This window comes from Notolabrus celidotus, chromosome 18, assembly GCF_009762535.1.
Source record: "Notolabrus celidotus isolate fNotCel1 chromosome 18, fNotCel1.pri, whole genome shotgun sequence".
NCBI classification, from domain to species: Eukaryota; Metazoa; Chordata; class Actinopteri; order Labriformes; family Labridae; genus Notolabrus; species Notolabrus celidotus.
Genome location: NC_048289.1, coordinates 13,669,379 through 13,692,567, shown reverse-complemented (window position 1 = coordinate 13,692,567; position 23,189 = coordinate 13,669,379). Strand labels below are relative to the sequence as shown.

The 23,189-nt window shown below is 41.5% G+C and overlaps 1 protein-coding gene across 1 annotated transcript; it reads left to right on the top strand.

Moving 5' to 3' along the window:
* The first annotated feature begins 3,284 nt into the window (after nucleotides 1-3,284).
* Nucleotides 3,285-20,763, top strand: si:ch211-183d21.3 (serine/threonine-protein kinase SBK1). The gene is made up of 4 exons (XM_034708504.1): nucleotides 3,285-4,203; nucleotides 13,358-13,599; nucleotides 15,842-16,044; nucleotides 16,478-20,763. Exons 1-4 carry the CDS (start codon nucleotides 4,166-4,168, stop codon nucleotides 17,303-17,305), a joined length of 1,311 nt encoding a protein of 436 aa, XP_034564395.1. The 5' UTR covers nucleotides 3,285-4,165; the 3' UTR covers nucleotides 17,306-20,763.
* The last annotated feature ends 2,426 nt before the right edge of the window (nucleotides 20,764-23,189 follow it).

The window sequence follows — 23,189 nt, the reverse complement described above, 5'->3', positions numbered from 1 at the left end:
TGGGGTCGTGATGGACTTTCTTGACGGTGTGAGCTCAACCATCTTCAGCTCAATGCCAGCAAGACACAGGAAATGGTGATTGACTTCCACAGAAAGACTGCATCAGTGAACATCCAGGGGTTGGACATTGAGAGGGAGGAGACCTACAAATACCTGGGTGTTCCCCTCAACAATAAACTTGACTGGTCACAGATGACCGGTACAAAAAGAGCCAGAGTTGTCTTCAACTGATGAAGAGACTGCGGTCCTTTGGAGTGTGCAGGACTCTGTTACAAACATTTTATGACACTTCTATGCAGTGGTCTTTTGTAGGGCAGTGGGCACAGAGAGAGAAAGAAAAAAGACTGAACAAACTATGCAGGAGGGCCAGTTCTGTCCTGGGCTATCCTCTAGACTCCATAGAGCAGTTGGGTGAGAGGAGGATGTCAGCCAAGCTCAGCCCCTGCATGTGACTGTGGAGGCCCTGAGCAGTTCGTTCAGCAGCAGACTGTAATCAGACTTGATAATACCAGCACAACAATGTAGTGCTAGTCACATCTCTGTAAATGTCAATTTTCATTTCACCACATGGCAGCTTCTTTGCCTGTCTTTCTCTTCTCAGGTCATCATTTATCATCCATACCCACAAACAATTTGTAATGATGATTTTAACCCTAAAATGGCACCCCCCCTACTTCACAGTGAGGTTGAGAGGCATGTGATTTACACCCAGCCAATCAGCAAACATCACTCTACGTCACAGAATGCCCCAACGTGGAATTTGACCAATCAGCAGAGTCCTGGAACACATCAAACTTCCTTTTACTCTGAAGTTGGAAAAAGACTTTTTACCAGCTCTGCCCACTTCAGTAAATAAGGTGCAACATCAAAATAAACCATGGTAAGTTGACAAAACTCAAGCATTTTATGCTAAAGTAGTTGTACTAAGTGGTGACATGTGTGTTGTTTGCAGAGAAATTGGTGAAATAAATGCAATTATGGTATGAAAAATGTAGCCATCATATTTGGTCATACGCCCTGTTCAATAATAACTAGAGTTAGTATGATATTGACATTTTTGGACATACGCCCTCCTTGTGTCAGAGTTGAACGCACAAATGTAGTAAGAAACAGTTCAACAAAAACCCGAGGTGACGTGAACTGCACCTATAGGTACTGATAAACTGATATATAATTGTAAAAATAATCAATCCTTGCAGCCATACCTATAATGAAATAATATAAATAAAGAATACATTTTAATACAATTTATGTTTTATTTCATGTGTCTTAATTTTACGCAATGTCTGCACAGATGTTTTATGGCAAGAAGAAGGAGAATGTTGTTGTGCCAGCCCACCCTGCCATCAGTGACCATGATGATGATGTGACAGAACCTAACTTTGTCACACCCACCTGCAACTGGGATATTGCCCCCCGCCCCATGTTCTATGTTATGTTCTTATGTTCTGTTATGTTGTTAAATAAATCTTCTTTTCACCCGTACATTATTTTTCTTGTATTTCTCATATACACTATTCTTTGATTTTTTTTTTTACCACTACAGGGCAAGAAACCATATTTGGTAACTTCGTTGACCTCAATTTTCTACATGAAAATTAAAATTTTTGAAAAATGTCACAAATGTTAAATAGTCTTGTTATGTCTTCCAATAACACTCTAGGGTTGAAATTTTGAATTTCAAAGTATTTCAATGAGTGCCCTTTAAAGGGTTTTAATAATCACGTAATCTTTATTGTACAATTATGCCAGTGCAACTGTTTTTTTTTATGTGTGAAATGTTTGCCCTGCAGCATTCACTTTATCATATTATTCTGGCACACACTGTTTTAACAACCTGGTGTAATTTCTCTGTTCAATAACCAATCCATTCATAAGTAAAAAGTGTACATAGTGTGTAGATTTGCAAAATATTACCTTTAACATTATTCTATTAAACTTTGTAAGTGTTCTGTTGTATTCCTGTTCCCTTGTTGTGGGCTGCTGTAATGGGGGATTTCCCTGCAAAGGGAGATCAATAAAGTGTATCTGATATCTTATCTGTCTGCAGCTGAAGAGAGACAGGAAATGTGAGGAGCAAAGAGTGGGGGAAGACATGCAGCAAAGGGTCATGGTCCAGAGTTGAATCAGGGACAGCTACATTGATGACTATGGCTATGGGATGTACATGGGATTAAGGCCCATGAAAATGCCTTCAATAGAAAACGGTGAGCTATTGTTGCAATTTAGCCGTTCGTTTCCATGGAAACAGCATTTTGGGTGACTGAAAATGCCCTAAATGCATTTTATTTAAAACATAAAAGCTTCCATGTAAATGAGCAGATCCTCTGAATTCGTGGCATCACAGCCCCATTCGCACACGCAGATCATGTTTCCAGTCGAGTAGCCATGCATGAGAAGGAGGACATTAACAAAATTACACATGTAAAGGAAAAAATCAGCACAGACTGCTTTGTCAGCAGGGGGCTCCAAAATCAACTCAAATTTAAAGCTCCTCACAGGAGCTTTAATGTTATTGGGTTAAGTTGAATAGATGAGTAGAGGTACAAAAAGTAAATAAATGATATTAATTTTTGTTTGTGTGCACACATACTTCATGTCACCCCTGTGTAAGTCCACCAGCTCAGCCACCCCAGTCAAAAAAGCCTGGATCCGCCCCTTCCTCTTTTGTCCTGCCAGTGGTTTTAACAGAGGATTGAATCATGTTTATGTCCACAATAAAGGCAAACAATAGTGCAAACAATGCTCTATCTATTTTTTTCTCCGTGAGAGACAGAAAGCAGGGCTTTTGCAGGGAAAAACACCTTGGATCAAAAAGTATTTTATCAGGAAATATAAAGGTCAAATTCACCTTGTATTATTTTCCCTTGATTCGCATATGTTTGAGTTACAGATTTACAGTTATAGAAAAATGAAGAAAAAAAAATGAGTTAAAGGAATAAAAATAAGTTATATGGCAAACTGGTTGGAGGCAACAAAAGCACTGACTTCATCTTTATTTATGTAAATCAGGTCCTAGCCATTCTATCTTCAATCATGCAATCATCATCCCATCTGATGATCAGCGGTCTTTCGTGATGATGCATTCAAGGTCCCCCTGTTATGTCGACGCTGTTTTCTCAGTCCAATCTGCTCTTGTTGGCACCCACGACTGGCACGAGTCCTGTTGTTAAACATGTACAGTAAAGGGGGAGCTGCCAGGGCCGGGAATTAATTGAAAGTCTTGCCTCGCTGTTACCTAATAAGGACAGTTGGCAAAGTCAGTTCGTGAAGGACTCGGGGCCATAAGCTGTTGAATTATGCAAGAGTGGAGCAGCTTGTTCCTTCAAAGCATGAATCAAAAGTTTGAAAAAAAAAAAAAAATCACGGAGGTTGTGTGGTTGTTTGGATGGGAGCGTGCAGGCGCTAGGACCTGGGACACGTGCGCGTATTAGTTTGCCAGAGGGTGGAGATGGTGAACAATGAGGGAGCTGACTGGTAGGACCATCACAGGAGCAACATCTGAGACTAAACCTCCCCCTCCTCCCCTCCTCACTCATCCATCTGAGCCCCACTGGACCGACGGACGAAACATCCAGACGGGTTTGACAGCGTGCGCAAGACGCGGAGTTGGAGAGATTTTTGGAGATTCGTCCACGCGTGCTGCAGAGAGTAGAGGTCTATGAAGCCCCCCCAGTAGATGTGAATGAATGGGTTCGCCTATGTGTGTGTGTGTGGTACCGAAGTGGGTCATGCGGACCACTGAAGGAGCGAAAGATAAACACGCTGCACCCTCCTCCTCCTCCTCCCGCTGCTGCTGCTGCCTGGCAGGTTGAGATGGTGGGCGCTCAGAGGAGGGATCCCAGCCTGTGTCCTCATCCCGGCAGCACTCAGCATCAGATGATGCTTTGATTTAATCCGCCTCCGAAGAAAGTCACTAACTGAAAAAACATCTCCAGACGAAGGACTGGAATCACCCTCAGAAGAAGGAAAGAAAGCACACCGCACCGACCTCATCCAAGCTCTGTCTGCTGCTTTTTTTTTTCTATAAGGGACCTGCACGGTTCTCCTAACACCTACTGTAACTGGTCGATAATACCCTTCAAAACGAGGAGATCCATCCATTGGTTTCCCAGCAGATCAGACCAGAGCCGAGCAGAGCGCAGCAGCTCTGCGCGCCGAGCGGATGCAGGACCATGGAGGAGAGAGACAGGTCGCCAGCAGGTGAGTAACACCTAGATGTACCCTGAGGTACCTGAAACCAGGTCAGACTACATCAGCTGTTGTATGTAAAGAAAAAAAAAAAGTCAAAGTGAGTGTTTTCATGTTTGAAGGTATAGCCTGTGAGATCTCGTTCCTTATTTGGAAAATATGATTTTAATTGATGCTCTGATTCTAAGTGACTAAACTTTGACTCACTCTTTAGACAGTATCCATGAATTAATCATAAAATCGTCCTTGAAAGCCTGCTGGGTAATAAAGCAAAAATGTCTGCACTTTTATACAGCACCACAGCTTTTATTGTGTTAGGATATGATTAACTCTAACCAGGTTTAATGCTTGAGCTTTGAATTCATTTCTCATTTCACCCACATAAACTCGTGATACATGCACCTTTATGTGTATTTCCACTCAGCTTCTGTGATTCAGTCTGATGGATGCGAGGGCATCCAGGGCACTCCACTTCTAATGGTCCTCTTATACTTTGTCCAGAGCAGACAGGTGATATCTCATCCTTAATGCTGTATAATGCATTTAAATGAGCAGCTGACTTGACAGAGGAAACTCTGTGAAAGCAAAGTCCAGAGGCTGATAATGGACTCTGCAGAAAAGAGACATTTTCTATTGTCACAAACGCTGTATTGGTCAGAACATGGTGTAATGGCTTGGGTATTTACTTAAAAGGGGAAGCTCACCCCCAAATCCAACAAAAATAACTAGCTCTCTCTGTAGTGGGTATGTGCATTATTGTCTGAAGTATTGTATGAACCTTGCTCAGATAAAATGCTGCCATTGTTTCAATGCTGGAGACAGCAACAGCTATTCACACCCACATAACACATTTAATATACATTAAAATGATAGCAGAGGCTTTGCGTTTAACATAGAAATTTGAATAGAAATGCACTTCAAAACAGACAGATGCAAATATGCATGCAATCTTTATTGAAGTTGATCACCACAGAACAAACTTCCCTTAAAAATCTGCATTAAATAAATGTCCAAAGCATGACCTGCCAGGTCACAATATTGATATAGATAACCGAAAGAAAATAAGGCAATATTATGGTTTCATAAAGCCAGTCAAACATCTAGCACATGCAGTCCTGCCAGTGAAACCCATTGCTGCCCCTCAGACAGACCAAACAACACAAAGAAAAGCAGTCTGCAACAACATCGGACCAGGAAACAGAAAAAAAACCACATTAAAAGCATGAAATCTGGTCATTGAAGGAAAATCCGACCTGGGTAGCTCCCTTTAGAAAAATATGGCTGCTCAGAGGACAGACAGGATAAAAACATTGCCAGTTATAGGACACATAGAGGACAAGAAGTCTTTTTTTCACAGGCTTGCTCCGGATTCATAATGAAATATCTACAGATTACATCCCAACCTGCCGTTATGTCAGTGAGAAAACAGCTGCCTAATGATAGATCTGTCAATCATCATATATACGTGTAGGCGAATGTGGTCATAGCTTATATTGAAGGGTATATTAAACATCATTTGCCTTAATGAATTTCATTACTGTACACTTTCTGCATTTCATCATTGGATTAATACATATTGGATTGGTGTACAGTAAGTACTTGTTTTTAGTTGACTTCTATTCCATATTTGATCCTCTATATTGCCTTTTCTTTGCAGCAAATGCTAATACCCAGTCATGCAATCAAAGCATGGATTTGAATTTAAGACCAAGAGATAGCCAGAGAGAGAGAGAGAGAGAGAGAGAGAGAGCCCGAGAGAGAGAGAGAGAGAGAGAGAGAGAGAGAGAGAGAGAGAGAGAGAGAGAGAGAGAGAGAGAGAGAGAGAGAGGTTAAATGCACCCTCAACAATCAACATTAGTGCACTGATTGTGTTCAGAGGCTATTGTGTATACAAGCCTGATCCCAGTGTGCTGTTAGGTTGCCTTGAAGTGGAGGAAGAAAATGAAAAAACTGTCCTCCTTAGGACTGCTGTTACATCATTAAGCCACCCCTCTTTTAGACCCCATTTTCTGAGCTCAGATTAGAGTCCCATTTCCTCATGTATTTGACATCAAAGGGATGCAGTCTATAGCATGTGGTACGAAGGGAGGGATGCTTCAATTCAGCCTCATTGGATTCCTCCAACCCCCTCTGTGTGGTCACATGGAGTCTCCCTGTTAGAACTTGAGGCTACTGGATTGTAATAGAGTGGGGGTTAGGTACAGTACACTTTGTTCCCTGGGTAGCTTATTGCAGTGATGTTTCACCGCTAAATTATGTTTTTTGAAGGACATGATTAGAATGATGGTGATGATGACATGGCGCTCCATGGTTTCTAATCCCAAAGCCTTAATACTGAACTACAATATTGATTGTTTCTGGAGTTGGATGTTTTGTTGTTGGTACTGTTTTTACAGGATTTGGTCTGATCAGTGTGCCCATTTGTTTTTCAATTGTCAACATACAGTACACTTGAGCCACAAGTGCTTGTATTTTTTGTACCAACTCAGGCATTGTTTGGGTCCATTTGACCTTGGGTAATCTCGTCATGAGAATCAGGTCATCCAAGCAGAAGGCCAATGGCATGCAGTGTTTTCACCAGGACCTTTCAAAACACAGGAGCACATTTTAAGATATTTAAAGCCATCTTCCTCTGACATCTCATCAAAGTCACTGGACAGAATATCTAGATGGACATTTGGTCATATTACAAGCCAAAATCACAAACAGTATTCACTAACCCATTAGCTATCTTCAGACAACAGGTAATTGTAGCATTCACCTTCTTCCTAGCTAATATTATTGTCAAATAAGGGGTGCTTCCCTAATGGGGAAGTTATTATGTAGGTGGTTAATGCTGTTAGTTGTTATTAAAGTTAAGGGGTAAGGAAAACATGAGCAGGTCTTCTAAAACTTTCAAAAGATATTGAGAGCATTCAGCAACTTATTAACTAATAGTAATCTCAGCTAAAACATGGCTAAATGCTAACATTAGCTGCTGTCTGACAGTGAGTAATGGGTCATCAAATATGTTCAACTTAACTCTTGATTTGCAGGTTTTGTTGTCTTTTTCATTGCTTACCATTCAAATATACTATATTTATAAGCTAACAACCACAACAACCTGGAACACAGCAGTATGACATTATAACCACATTTTAGCAGCCAAACCTGAGTGTCATGCAAGAGGAAAATGGCGGCAGTGTAGATATGGTCAATGGGATGTGTGACTAAAAATAGAGAGAGCAAGGATGATGGGAAAGGGTAGAGTGGAGGAAAGTCAGGGACAAGGGGTTACACAGCCTTCAGTCTCAGCAGGGTCCCAAGAGCAGGTGATTTGTCAAAGGGAGTGTCTGTGGACTGGGCTGCTGATTCACGTATCATGGCTCAGCGGGGAGTTTCTCCAGCCTCGTGTTGATGGAGGCGCTACACCCACTAACTCACCGGTGGATTTTTAGAGAAAGGTGATTCAGGTTTTGTGATAGAGTTGAGAACAGAGTGTCCTGACTGCAACTGGCTGTCACGAGGAAGCCTATTTTGGTTTTGATTGAGTGATAGACTGTTTAGGATTGCAATGATTTGTTTTTACTCCTCACACTGAAACAACAAGGAGAGGGACACACACAGAGATAAAAATACATAAAATCCATATGTTCCTCTTTGCAAGCAGTCTTTTGAATTTTCAGACTGACAGTGAGAAAAAACACATCAGTCACATCTAATTTCACTCACTTTGACCCGCAGGCGGGGCATGTTGGGCATTTTGACAGTAAATTGGACACAAGAGATCAGTCTTCACCCGTAATGACTCTTCAGCCGAGAGCAAAGCAACTGGTCCATTAGTAACGGAGAGAGGTAGAGACGCAAGGCAGGCTCTGCCTTCTATTTATTTCTTTCATTAGTCCCTCGTTTACATTTTCTGGAAGAGGCAAGACACAAAGTGGAGAGGAGGGGGGGGGAAGAGTAAAACACTGTGTGTAAAGCTGCCAACCCTGAGACCTCCCACATACTAAAAATAATACATTTTTCTTCATGCCCTGATTTCATCTTTCCCTTACTGCAATAAAGCTCATCTCCTGTACATGAATCTGTATTCATGTTGAAATCTCTCCTCTATAAGGATTTAATGTACCAATCAATGTCATGCCACACTTCATCGCAACTGTATCACTCACAGAGTTTACCCTGGAAGAGCCAATGCTTGCTGAATACTCACTAGTTGACAGTCATATGACAGGACCATAGTCAAGGAAGTGACCATTTTAGAACTCTGCTTCCTTTATAAGTTTTCACAATTCTAGAGTTGATCTCTCTGGAATTAAAAGCAAATTTTTTGAAGAAATCGCTGAATGTACTTTTAAAGAAAGAGTCAATAGTCAAGTCTGAATGCCAATATGCACATAATGACAATGCTAACATGCAGGTATAATATTCACCATGAAAGCCTCTTGGAGAAGGGTTTCAGCATGATATGCATTATCCCAAGTTGATGCTAATGGGAAATTACCTAGATAAATTCATGAACCATATTAATGAACAAATGATTTTGGTGGCACTGTGTAGTGTCTAAGGTGGTGCTTAATAAGAGGTTAACGTTGACAACAGTTATTTACAGCTGTAGTGCTTAAAATGCATTTGGAACCTCAAATGAGATCTCAGAGCAGCAAAGGAAAGCTTAGTTGAGTTTGGTGGCTTAACTAAAAAAAGCTTAACTACCCAGATGTAAACAAGTACAGATGACAGATGGCTTATCGTAGCATGGCACAGTTTGGCAGTATTTTTTACTAGAAAAAAACAAAGTTATGGTTAAATTTGAATAAATCTACTTGATACATAACCAGCACAAGTATGTTGACGTTAACCTGCAGGGGGGTGGAAGGCTGGTGGTGCTAGCTCTGCTGATGATAGCTACACTTGTCAAACCAACTTGATATTGTTTACCTGCAGACTCTGTGATACCATTTTAAGCCATGTTCAGCCATAAATGTTTTCTTACTTTTGGACAACTAAGTTAGTCAAAATGTACATCTCCATTGTAATGTTTAGGAGATCAGTTGCTTCAGGACATCTCTAGCAGTGGCGGCTGGTGGAGTTTTCCCAAGGGAGGGCTATAACTCCAAAATAGATATACCAAAAAGCAAGCAAACATGTACTAAGGTATCACATCTGAAAAGTGCTTCACTTCAGTAATACCTGTCTTAAACCATGCTTGGTCAGATCCTAATGTTTGAAAAAGGAGGTAGGGAAATCAGAATCAAGCATTAGCCTCACTACATGCAGTTAGCCAAGCCTTGTTGCTAAACTAGGTCCTGGAAAAAGACCGGGGGCCTCATGTACAAAGACTTGCGTGGATTTTATACTCAAACATGGCATACGCTCAAATCCAGACGTCTTACACAAGAAAATATCCAGATGTATGAATCTGTGCAAAAGATCAACAGCTGTAGAAACGTGCATACGCCAGCCATAAAGTTGGCGTGAGGCACCACACATTTCCAGGGTCATTTCACTCTTGATACATCAGGACTTTGCCATCAAAAAGACTGACGCCACGTTTTTGTGCGTACGCACCCTTTGTACACGAGGCCCCGGGTGTATTGTCTCCCTCTGTCTTTGGACTGCTGATTAATTGTGATGTTCGGCTGATCAGGTTCGCTGATCCTTCTACTGGTTCATTCTCTTCTCAAAAGGTGACGTCTTAAGTGATTCCACTGAATTATTTAATTCCTCTTTCTCCATTCTGCATCTCTGTCCGATCGTCTCCAACTCCTGCGGCTCAACCTGTCAATCAGCTGCACTTTATGACAGACGGCTGTGATGTTGGCCTTTTATTTACAGTCTATGTGTCGGCCCCATCCAGCTGCATTCAGCTCTGGGCGCAGGGAAGGTGCGTCCAGACATGGTCCTATTTCTTGTATTGAAGAGGAGCTACTGCGCATGTACAACTTTTAACGAGAGTCTATGGATAAAGATTTTTGCGCCCAGGGCGAAAACACCAATTAGATAACACAGATGAATGAAACAACTTTACTCATCATTAACTATATAATATTTATCTTGCTCATCTAAAAATGTATATACATATAGTTCAGAATATTATGTTATTATTTAATTTTAATTCAATTTTTCTATTATGTCTTATTGAAGGTAATGCAGTGGTGCGGTGCCCTAGCGCCCTCTATTGGGCTTCTGCCACTGAACTCTAGTGATACTTACTGTTAAACTATGCCCAGAACATTTGAATAAAGGCTCCTTAAGTCTGCATGCAGTATATTGAGTTATATATTTGCGGGCATTCAAAATAACATGATAGGAATTGCCTGTTATTGGGTCAATGCTGGTTTCCATTTTGCAGAACATATAGGTTTCAGAATGGATTGAGACTACTTGTATAGAAACCTCACAAAGCATTGAATACTTGTGAAAATATCAGTCATCAGAGTCAGAGGAATTTATCCTCTGGAGGTCATGAATATATGCTGAAAACTTCCATCAAATAGTAGTTGACATATCTGAGTCAGGACTGATGGTGTACTGATTGAGTGAGTGCCTCACCAACATAGCATGTTATCAGACAGCCCATGAAAAAAGAAACACAGAGGCATTCCCCTCTAGTCCAATCTGCAGCTTAGTGTTTAGAAAGAAAAGGTCAACTTGTCGTGTGGTTTAATCTCATGTGTGACAGGTGGAGTGAACCACAACAGGTTTCCAGGCTGACACTCTGCTGATTAGGACGTAAAAAAGGATGTTTTAGCTTTTTCTTCCAGCAATAACCTGTTTTTTCAAGGGGTTTTGCTGCATGTGCACTCAGCTCTGTTTGAATAATTGCTAAATGGAGCAAGATTGTCAATCTGTATTTGAGGGGAAATTAATAGGTGGAAAACAGATTGTGGCTGCCAAACGAAAAACCTGTCTCCCCGCCTTTTGGGTGACAGAATGAGTTAGCTATGACATATCTTAACTTTCAGGCACTCAAATGTCAGTGACTGTTCAAGGACAATTAAAAAGTTAAAATAATGGGTATTTTGTGAGGTTTTTAAAATGTCTATCTCAACAGATGTGACAAAAACAGCATGGGGGTTGAAGTGAGCAGCACAGGGATTAAGCTGTTTTCGTAAGCCTTTCATCATCTGTATGTGAAGTGATGTTGTTACCTTGTCTTTAAACGCCTTAGAGGATAGCAGAGGAGCAGAGGGCATCATGGGAGATCAGCGGGGCATGTGGCTGTGGTTGAACACGAATGCTGAGTCGTGCAGTGTCTCACAGCTGCTGCCTCTCGGAGGTACGAACACAAAGGGCCTTTGATAGAGTGTCACTTAGCGACTGATACACTCGACCCTCCCTAAACACACACACTCACACAAACACAAACACACAATTATTTCGCACAGACTACATAACTTCATCCCCACACCTCCGGACTGCGCAAAACTGCAGTTTCTGGTTCACATTCAAAGCGTCATCCCAGCCGTCTCGCAACCACTCATCACATTTCAGGTCTTAATCCAGTTCTGCAGAGGAAATGAGAGCAAAGCATTCTGGGCTTTTAGGTGGGGTGTGCTTTTGTCTTTGTGGGTGCTGAGTAATGTGATTAAGATCCATGCTGGAGTGCGGCACATTCTGCTTGTGGAAATAGAGCTGGTAAACAAGCGCTCCCCTCGCTCTCGCTGATGGAGGCTTTTGGGGCCGCACAGGGTGGGCAGTCAGAGGAAATGTCTGTCCGTCTGTCTCTCTTTTTTTAATGTTTAACCACCAAACTTGGACTGCAGACCGCTCTGGAAAAGAATCAACCTTTGTGTTGACTTGCTGAGGGCTATACAGTGGGCACACTCGGTATGAGTAGGCTACAATATTCATAGTCTCTTATATAATCATGCTTGTGATAAAAATCAAGAAGCAAGACATTTCTAAAGGCACTCTTTCTACAGCAGTGTTTTTTCTTGGATAAAGAGGGATGAGCCAAGAACACAAGGCTGCAAATGGTCACATCCTATTTTAGTTTTCGCAGTCTAATCGCTATATTTATCCTGCTCTTCCCACAAGATAACCGAGGAACCTCAACACCTTCAGTGTGTCTCAACAAAGCTTCCTCTTACCGTGTTTTCATCAAGCTTCCAAAATGCACCTGACAGTCAACAAGGACAGATTTGAGACGCTCTGGTTTATAAAGCGGAGCGAGAAACTGGCTGCGGGGAGAGAACAGACAAAGGGCAAAGTGGTTGTCTTTGAATGATGGATGAAAAAGGCCATCAGCGAAATTGTTTGTGCTGATTTGTTGCCTATTAGTGTGCATATGTGTGCGTGCTGTGCATGATTAGATGATTAAATGTGATTGCTTCAGAAGAGAGACAATGGGTAAGATCATTAGTGTGATCCACTTCATTTGCTCAAAAGGGGTTTGTTTGATAGTTATTTTCTTAAATTTCTAACTCAAACACGGTAACAGATGCTCACTTGCACAGTGAATCATCAACATTTACTTATTTTTGAAAGTTGGCACATTTAGGGTGTCTGACTCCATCAGAGTTATTTTTCCCCCTCCGAGGATCAGCTTGACCTATTTCAAACTTAGCACTTGTGAAAATCAGCAACAACTTTTCCTTTGCAGAATAATTTTTTCTTCAGCTTCAGCAATTTCACCAAAATAGTTAGGACAACTGCTGTGCAAACCAAATATGCAGTCCTGTTTTCTCCCAGCACCCACTGATTGTTTCTGTGCATGAACAGAGTGGTCACAGGTGATCAGATGCACACCTTACCAGCATGTATACACCTCCAGGCTGTCAGCTTTCTCCATTCGTTTCTATTTGTTAGTCCTTCTACCTGCTCATATTGATTTTCCCGTAGCTGTCTGCCAGTAAGTGCTGTCTGAGACTGGCCATATCTGAGAGCAGGCAGAGTGATCTACAGGGACAGCAGGAAGTCCAATACATTTACTGAAAGCACTTCCTGTTGATGCTTTCCCTGAATCGATTGTATGGAAATGAAGATCTGTTAAAACTGTTCTGATTTAACCACCCTCTGGGAAAATGATGCACAGACATGAATATATGGATGTGCGCCAAGAAACATCAGGATACTGAGGAGCATTTGTCATAAACACATAAATTTAAACTCCTCTTCCATTACCACAGCAGAATAAAAGATAAAACCTGGCTCTAAACAGTGTTCTCTCCTCTCTGTTTAGTCTGCCACACAGCGTCAAGGCGAGCCTGTCCCTTTCTCCATCTGGGCCAGGACGGGTGGGCAGCGGCGGGGGCTCTCCTACGTCCAAGATGGGCTACTGTGCTGGAGTTCCCGTAGAGGACATGCAAGCCTTGGCCATCACCTCTCTGTCGGCAGCAGATGTAGCCAAACAGTATGAGCACATCCGTGAGCTGGGGAAGGGCACGTATGGGAAGGTGGACCTGGTGGCTCATCGGACACAAGGTGAGTTGGAGAAGACATCATGGGCAAAATGTGGCCAAAGATCTTTATCCTCTAATCCTGTTTTTTTTTAAAGTATTTCTTGACCATCAGCTATGTCATGAGGAATAAATATAAAAAAGACTATTTTGGGGATGCCCGTTTAGCTCAGTGATTAGATAAACTAATAGTTTTCAAAGCAGGCAGAATGGGTAATAATCTATCTCCTGGCCCTTTGTCATTTCCCACTGTCTTTCCAGCTTCTGATTCTGTATCCACTGTCCTATTCTCTCAATAAAAATCATGAATTAACCAAAACGATAGTTACGGATTAGTAAGTTTCCCCGTCCATTACATGCCAGTCTCTGAACCCATGAGCTACTGTCTTGCAAGGATATGGTCTCTTAGGGCGACAACTAGTTGTTATCCAGTGAAGCAGTTAATGAGAAAAGTGATTGGAGACTTCTGGCCTGTGATTTTCTTCCCATGCTGTAAACATTGTTTACACTCCAGCAAGTGATTTCAGACTCAAAATCGAGTTTGAGTTGAGGGACGGCAGTGTTAACTGACTTATATGTAGCTGTCTGTTCAAAGAGGTCAATCAAAAGCTAGGTTTTCATCATGTGGTAGCCAATAGGCTCTGGGATTGCATTACATGATGTTTTCTTCCTCGTTTGATTTCCAAGAGGACTGTCTTCCTGCATACCATTGACAGTCCATATATAAACATTGATGACATGCCATCTCCTACCATTATAAAGAAGTGCGGCCAAAATACAGCTGCACTGACATTGGCACTCGCAAGATATGTGTAGAGCTTCAGGATTGAGTTCAGGCCCCTTCCGCTAACCAAAGAATGCGTTTAACTCACTGAGACAATGTTATAAATCCCTCAGGACGGTAAAGTCTACAGCAGATCAGATTCTTGTGTTGATTTGAAGCAGACATTCATAGCTAGGACTCTTGTTTTAGTGTTTGTTTTGTTTTCTCTCACTGTTCCTTTTCTACTCTGCTAATCTAGTAAAGAACGCTGCAGGAGTTGCATTTGTCAACAGAGCTGTCAATCAGAATTAGAATCAGAATCAGAATCAGCTTTATTGGCCAGGTATGCTTGAACACACAAGGAATTTGACTTTGGTTAACTGCGCCCTTTTTGTACAAAGGCATAAGAATAAGGCGTAAAAATAAAAATATAAATATAAATATAATAATGATAATAATAATAATAACTATAAACACAAAGAATAACAATATAGACATGACTAATATGTACAGACTAAATAATATACGATAATAGTGCAGTGGTGAGTAGTGCAAAGATACTGATGTGAACGTAAGGTAGTTGGTTAAATAATAAAATACATTTTAAAAAATGTGAATTCTGCTTGGAGATGGAGAATGGAGAATGTCACAACTATTTTGTTTTAGCATCCCATAACCAATTAAAAGTTACCTTCTCCCGTAAAAAGGAACACTTGGACACAAATCTGGATGATTAAAATAAATTTCGTGACAAAAACCATCTTTGCGAAAAGATTGTCTAGTTTGACCCATGTTCCATCTGTTATACTGGATGAGGTGGTCTGATGACCTGATCTGCAGCTAGTGTCCAGGGCGTACTCTGAATGTTTTCGTTTCACTTTAGATGAGTGGTTGTGCTGTCCATCTTCTCAGACTGCGAATGAAATCCAGAACACTTCTGACACCAAAAATCTTGTTCCTCGCCTACAGATTCTGTACTCTTACAGAATCTGTTAACAGAGATTATTCCATGCCAGCCTGCCTCACAGTTGAGGAAGACCCGCTCAGGCAAATCAGTCTGGTGTCTCAAGGCACAGAGCCTTGACATTCATTCAGAACTGTTAAAAAGATTTGTGTAAGATTTTTGAGGTCTACTGTTAATCCTTGGTTGTAAGAAAATCGAAGTTATTGAGCTGGCTTAGTCTGACAGTGGTATAACTGAGCAATGTAAAGTAGTGCAGTGTGAGGTTAAGAAGGCAGCAGAGCTTAATAGTACTTGTAGCACTCTACAGAACCTCTGTATTATGCAGCTGGGATCTTGAACAGCTGGTTGTAAGAGTGTGATGTAGGTGAGATTTATTCACTGTGCATGTTTATATGAATGAATGGAGCGGCTGGTACAAAACCGCAGCTGGGAAGTTCATCCACGCCCTGAGCGAATCATGTAAATGCATGCTAAGCACCTGTGATGACAGTGAAATGTCAGCTATCACTGTGTTCTGCTTGTTTTTGTCTGTTTTCATAGGCACAAAAATGGCACTGAAGTTTGTCACCAAGAACAAGACAAAGCTGAAGAGTTTCCTGCGGGAGTACAGCCTAACAGGCTCACTTAGCTGCAGCCCGTTCATCATCAAAGTCCTGGATGTGCTGTTTGAGACGGAGGACAGCTATGTGTTTGGACAAGAATACGCCCCAGCTGGGGACCTCTTCGACATCATCCCCCCACAGGTAACGCTATCATCCTCCCTCTCAACCAATCACCATCCTTACTCAGCCAAAGCTGCTCCAATCAGTCCTCATGTTCAAACATGGTGGTTTTAACAAGCTCTCCTGGGAATGGAGCCTTGCCTTTGTCTCAGTTTTCTTTCTGTCTGCGCAAAGCTCTTACTTTGCTGTAGTTCTCTTCTTGTTGATGTGCTGGGAAAGCTGGCTGCAGTGGAACCCAAATGAGGACTCTTCTCTTGCAGTTTTCCAGTGTGGAACATATCCCAGTTCACCTTGTTCTATAATTTATTACATTTCATGCAACCATCATCTTTCTGTTTTTCTTGCATCACCACCCATAGACTCACCTCCTACACAATGTGCTATGTTAATTTGCCTGCATGAATCAAAATCTTCTTCCTAACACTTTACCTTCCCTCCTCTCTCTTTCTTACAGGTGGGCCTGCCAGAGGAAATGGTCAAACGTTGCATGCAACAACTTGGCTTGGCCCTGGACTTCATGCACAGTAAAAGCCTAGTGCATCGGGACGTCAAACCCGAGAACGTGCTCCTATTTGACCGCGAGTGCCGCCGCATCAAACTAGCTGACTTCGGCATGACTAGACGTGTGGGCTGCCGAGTAAAAAGGGTGAGCGGCACCATTCCCTATACAGCGCCGGAGGTGTGCCGGGCTAGTCGCGCAGAGGGTTTCCTTGTGACCACCAGTCTGGATGTGTGGGCGTTTGGTGTGCTAGTGTTTTGTATGCTGACAGGAAATTTCCCATGGGAGGCAGCGCTGCCCGCAGATGCATTCTACGAGGAGTTTCGGCGTTGGCAAAAAGCAGGGTGTCCGGTGGGAACGTACCCGTCCCAGTGGCGCCGCTTCACTGATGATGCCTTGCGCATGTTTCAGAGGCTGCTTGCTGCTGAGCCGGAAAAACGTTGCGGAGTCAAGGACGTCTTCTGCTTTGTCAAGTACGAGCTGGTCAGTGAGCTCAGGCGCAGAGCGTCCTGCAGAGCGAAGAGAGGCGAGAGGTCAAGTTCTGGAGTCTGCACCGGCAGTTGCACTACCTCCTCAACCTCTACTACATCACGGTCCTCCCACAGACACCCTGAGCCCTCCACCCCTCCAGGAACATCCTGCCTCCGCCCGGCGCCACTCAAACGCAGTGTCCTCTCTGATCCATTATCTCCCAGAGAGGAGTCTGGGCCGCACCAGTCTCCAGGCCGAGACAAGAACAAGAGCCAGATGGTGATGGCGACTGCCATCGAAATCTGTGTGTGACCACGCCAATGTTAGCAGAGCAGGCTAGATGGCTTTTCACAGTAATAACAAGCTTTGAAGAGGTGTTAATGACTACCACAGAGACTCCAGTGAAACAGGAGAGGTACTTGAACATGGAAGCGAAGCTCAGGATCACATCACTGGCTGTGGAAATGCAAATCATCAATCAGCGGTACACTTTTGGACAGCTTATCACTGGCACATGCTGTTTAGGTTTTGATTTGTGACCAAAGACTGCTTAGCTGAGAAGCTTTGCTGGCAGTGTTTAGGAGTCTGCTGATGTTGCTCCTCTCAGCAGCTCATTCAGCCATCCAGACGTTTGTGTTGTTCTGCCCATACACTGTGGTGGTGCTAATGATTCTATAATTAGAAACTCTATAAAAACTGATTTTGTCATTTCTCCCTCATCACTCACAGTTTCTTCTTTTGTGTTTCTAATTACATCTCTTTAGAAGTGTTTATTTATCTCAGAATATAACTCAGAGGAGGCCAAAACTCTTCAGTCAGGGGGCCGGTGATCCAGAGGAAATCTACGCAACTACATTCAACTGCCATTTCTGAGACTTCCTGCCAACTTCCAATGCAGAAAGTTTGTCAGAGACTCTTCAAGAGAAGGGGTTGTAAAGAGCAAAAAAAAAAAACACCAACAACAACAACAACAACAACAACAAAAAGAAATCTTCCTGTAGCAGTTTGTATGAGACGTCTTTTCATGTAGGAGTCTTAGAGTTAGTTTCTCAGTGATAGGCATCACCTCAGGACACTTCAGTGGTTTCCTTCCTGTTTTAGAAGTAATGGAAATCCATTGTGTGACTGAAAGAAACGTCTGCCACTTTTTGAACTGCTCAGTGAGATTCATTTCCAGAGTAACTCAACAGAATACAGGGATTGTACATTTAGCGAGTGGAAAAAGGGCAGCGAACGAAGAAAGGAAGAAAATGTCTTTTTATTGTTTCTTTTCTACCTGCTGTGTGTGTGTGTGTGTGTGTGTGTGTGTGTGTGTGTGTGTGTGTGTGTGTGTGTGTGTGTGTGTGTGTCTTAAATGCTAAAGCACAAGGTTTTTGTAAAGGAGGGGACCTGTTAAGAAGATTTATGACTCTATATTGTAAATAGTTTGATATTTTTAGGAGTGTAACGTACTATCAGGTAGTTTATCTATGTAGCGGCACTACTTTTCTACGAGAGGGGAAGGGGTTTTGATGTTTTACAGTTACTGTCTGGGTAATGCAATGTATGTAGCAACAAAAAAAGACAAAGTGTACAGTATATCACTACAAATTAAATATAGAAAATCATCAAGACAATATATAACATGGTAGCAGCTGCTCTTCTCTTCTCTTTATCCTTTTGTTTCAGACTTTATCTAAACTGGACCAGGTATGACACACAAATTGTTAACTAGGTATCAATCAGTCTTGTATTTTCCTTTTATAATAACAATATCATGAGTAACATCAGGGTTTTTTTTGGTGCTTCCTGGTGTCCAATGATCACAGCCGGTTTTGTCTTCATTCAATCAGTTAAAGCAACAAATGGATGCTTTGCAGGTTGACACCTCACTGATTAATTTTCAAAAGATGCTCCAATGTTTGATTCGCACGATGCAACATTATCTAGTAAACACAACTGCTCTAAATGTGTAGTGGCAAGAAAAATCTTCCTTTCTCTTCGGGGAATTCATCCAAATGAATCACAAGAAGAGCAGAGCCCAGGTGTTGATTGTTTGTTAGCGGGATGGCCTCCGTGTCAGCCAGATGATTGATCCTGACCAGTGCACACGTTCATCTTCCAAACAGAAACTTCTTATTATGAAGGCAGAATCACTGTAACACCGGTGAGTTAATGCTTCAGTGGGTGCTCGTTATCATCAACTTTCTCGCTTGAATTGTTTTGCTGTTATGTCAGTCTGGTGTGAGTGTGTGTGTGTGTCCATGTCTTTGTTGGACTGTGTGCTTGTCCTCACTTTCCTTATTTTCCCACTCCTCCCTTGACAGCCCATCAGCTCTGTCGCTATAGTGACAGTGCCAGTGCTCCTCCGGTTTCGGCTTCTGTCCTCTTCTTGAAAAATAAAGTCTAATTGAGCCTAAATGAAACAACCGGTCACCAACCCCCCTCTCAGGCACCCACAGCTTCTCATGACAGTTGCTTAGCTTATTATTCTCCATGGCACTTTTGCCTGTATTTTTTGAGACAGTTCACAGACCAGAGTCTTTATCCAGTCTCATCAGGCATAATTGAAGCTGCTGATGCTTCCCTATCATTTTTGTTCCATACTCTTCAATCTGCAAAATACAGCTGATTGAGGCTAAAGCCTTGTCAAGGTATGCGTTTAATGCCAGGATGCAGGCTGTCTTATATAATCTGTCAAAGGATAATCTGTCAGTGTATTGTAATTGGATGTGATGATATATGAGAGAGATGACATCACATGTTAAACCATACTGCAAATAGTTATGCAGTGCAACTTTACATATCCCAGTCTCCCAATTATCCACTATACCAGGCAACAATTTAGCCTTTAGAAGCAACAGCCTGTATTATCATAGCTGATAATGGGTATCTGTCCCAAGGCATAATTTTCTGTACAATATTTGGCAATTTCTGTAAGGCAAATTGAAACATTGTAACTAGTTAAGATCAGAAAGATGTCATTTACAACAAATGTATCTGCAGAGGAGTCAGACAAAAGCTGATGGGTTCTATAGTTTCAACAGTTACATCTTGGACAAAACTTTCCTTCAAGCTTGCATATGCAACCAAATCTGTCCCAAACAAGACGTCATGACATCACACATCATGACATGACATATCAAGACATGATGCGTTGTGACATAATGTATCACTACATGACACATCATAACTTCATGTATCAGGACATAAGACATCCCGAAATGACCAGTGCATCATAACTTGACAGTTTAAAACCTGAGGTATCATAACTTCACTGAACATAACATCTTATGTATCTTCATAATGACCTCATGCATCATAACCTGACGCTTAAACAAACATTGTGCATCATAATCTCAAGCATCCTCACCTTCTGAATCATAAATATACAAGACAAAGCTCAACACAACATTACATGGGCCAATGATATGTAAACCTGTAGCCCCTAGCTTTACAGTTGTGTTCTGATGTGGTCTGCTATTACTTTGTTAGATCCATCAGTATCATTACATTGAACTGCTGAGATGTGCAATGCTATTTCTCATGGACTGTTATGACGGAAATGATTCAGTTTAAAGATGAGGTGTCGATTTGTTTTAAATTTTATTGAAGCTCTAGAGAGTAGCCTTCCATAAACCGCAGTCTATCCTGATCCAGTGATCAAACTGTTTTCTGCCAGCAAGTGTTGTTGTAGAAACAAATGTAAATAATATATGTATTGTGTCTTAAACAAAAGAAAAAGAACGAACAAAATGTTAATATATGTTGAAATAAATTTATGCACCACATCTAATGGCTCAAGGGTGTTTCTGTGAACAGTGTGAAATACTGTGGTGGTGTATTTTCTGCCAGTGTATGCTAAACTAATTCATCCCAGATTTGTACAGTCCCCAGACTGCACATTAAATGAAGGTCAGCCTGAATCACATGTGATTTCCTGAGGCCTTGGTCTGGATCACCAGTGAGCCCCCAGACTATTTGAATATGCTGACTTCACTCTGAAAGCCCAATTAACACATCTGTAGATAGGATTTATCTGCTGCCCTGAAAGAGCAAATGGGTTCAAGGACATTACCAATACAGAGCTAAAGACGAGAACATTAATCAACCCACCTCCCCTTCATAATCAACTCGTGTTCGAGCAGAGGACTTGTTATCAGGCCGAGGTTTAGACAGTGACGGTAAGCTGTAGTGTATCTTCCACTGAGGAAAGCTAATCAGTTCAGACAGGGCGAGAGAAAGGAAAGGTCAGCCATGACACAGGGGTTGTGTAGTGAGTGGAAGCTTGTCCTTTGTGATAGCCTGCTCTTTGCCCTTGAAGGGCTACAACAGCCCAGTGCCAATATAAGAGTCCTAATTATTTTGGCTCAGTAAAAATGGTTGAAAATGCAGAACTCGCCAAATCCAAACAATCGGCCAGATCACATACAACATTTTCCCTATTTAACTTTTGTCTATAGCATTCTCTTTTTGTAAAGTGGTAAAACTACATTTTTCACATGTTAATACAATACCAGAGATGTCCAGGATAATTCACAAACATTTTGCTGTTGTATTGTACCTAAAGTCAAAGGATGACTCTTTGTGTGCCAACTTATAATCAATATTCTTCATCTTTCTTTCCTTTGTACAAGTGATTAGCTGACTTTATTACCCAGCTGTGTTAAATACTTGATTCTGATTGGACAAAACCCATTACAATGGTTATTAATCCTCAATGGCAAAAAAGGCACTGGAGATGACCTGATCACACGTCATATAAAATCAATATGTGGAAAGGCGTGTGGCCCCTTTCACTTCTGTCTGATGACACTGTGGTAAAACCACTATAGTTTCCCTCTCAGGCTGGTCGTGAGAGTCAGTAAATAATAACAGTAAGTGGGCACTGACACGAGAGCAGCCTGAGGAGCTACTGGGCCTCGACCATCTCTGATAGAGAAAAGTGGAACAAGATCCTATCCTGCTATCCAGGCAACAGCAGCAGAGCCTGCAGTGTATCTACATTGCTGAAGTCCTGTGCATCATATTTAACATTACCTAAGTGGAAATGTTAAGCTCATTGTGAATTATAACAGATAAGCAGGCTCATGTTTCAACCTAAACGTGACTTGAATAACTCAGTTTAATATGAATTTGTTCCCCAATGAGCTGGAACCCTGAATCCCTTCAGGGTGAAGTGTCAGTTAATCAATTATAATACAGTATCTAAGAACACTTATGCTGTAAACTCAAAAACAGATTAGTTTTCACATAATTTGATTGTTAAAACGAGATGATTTTCATAGAATAGATATTTTTACAGTAGTCCCTTTGAGGGTCAACATAATGGTTTTAGTTGGTAGTAGGTGTCATAGGAATCTGAAAAGGGTTGTCTTGTTGTTTTGTTGGGTGCCAGGATAAGAGTAATGTCTCAAAATGTAGCTATACCATATGCTAGTCTCCAATCTCTGTCAATAAAAAGAAAGACAAAGTTAAACACAGTGAGAGAAAAGGACAGGACTCAATCATTGATTGTCAAAAATGTTCACGTGTACAGTGCACACCTCTTCTAGCAAATGTTTGCAGTTGTACGGATGAATGACACTAAGTTGTTTAAGGGGTAAAGAAACCATCTAATCAGAAATTAGGGAGGCATTAAGAGGGATATTTGGATTTCTCTGTAACTTTAACTTTTTAGAACATGGGTTAACGTTAACTGCGTTAGCAAAACATAAAAGAGTAAACCATTTTTTTATGTCCTCCTTTTTTACAAATGTGATAGTAATCAAGCACACATGTACAGGCATTTAAGGATTTAAATGCCCCCAGTTTGTATTCACTATACACACTTGTTTTTTTTCTATCAGTTCAGTGTAAATGTATGGACAGTCTACCTTTGGCGGACCTATCAAATCATCTATCCACTGAGCGCACAAGTGAGTCTGTTCAACAGTGTTGTTTTGTCAAGATTTTTCTGTTAAAGTTAAACATCTTGTTTAAGGAATAAACATAATACATTACTTGATACTGCTCCTTTTTTTTCTACTGAGTTGCAACAATACTCTTACAGAAGTGCGCCAACACCTCTGTGATCTACTCTTCTAATTATCATCAAAGTATGAAACTGTCACTCTGCAGCTGCTGTCACTTGTTATTAAAGCCAACTGCATACAACCCTCCTCTGCGCCATCAACATTTAGTGCCCGTTTCATTCATCAGGCCAGCTCTCTGGCCA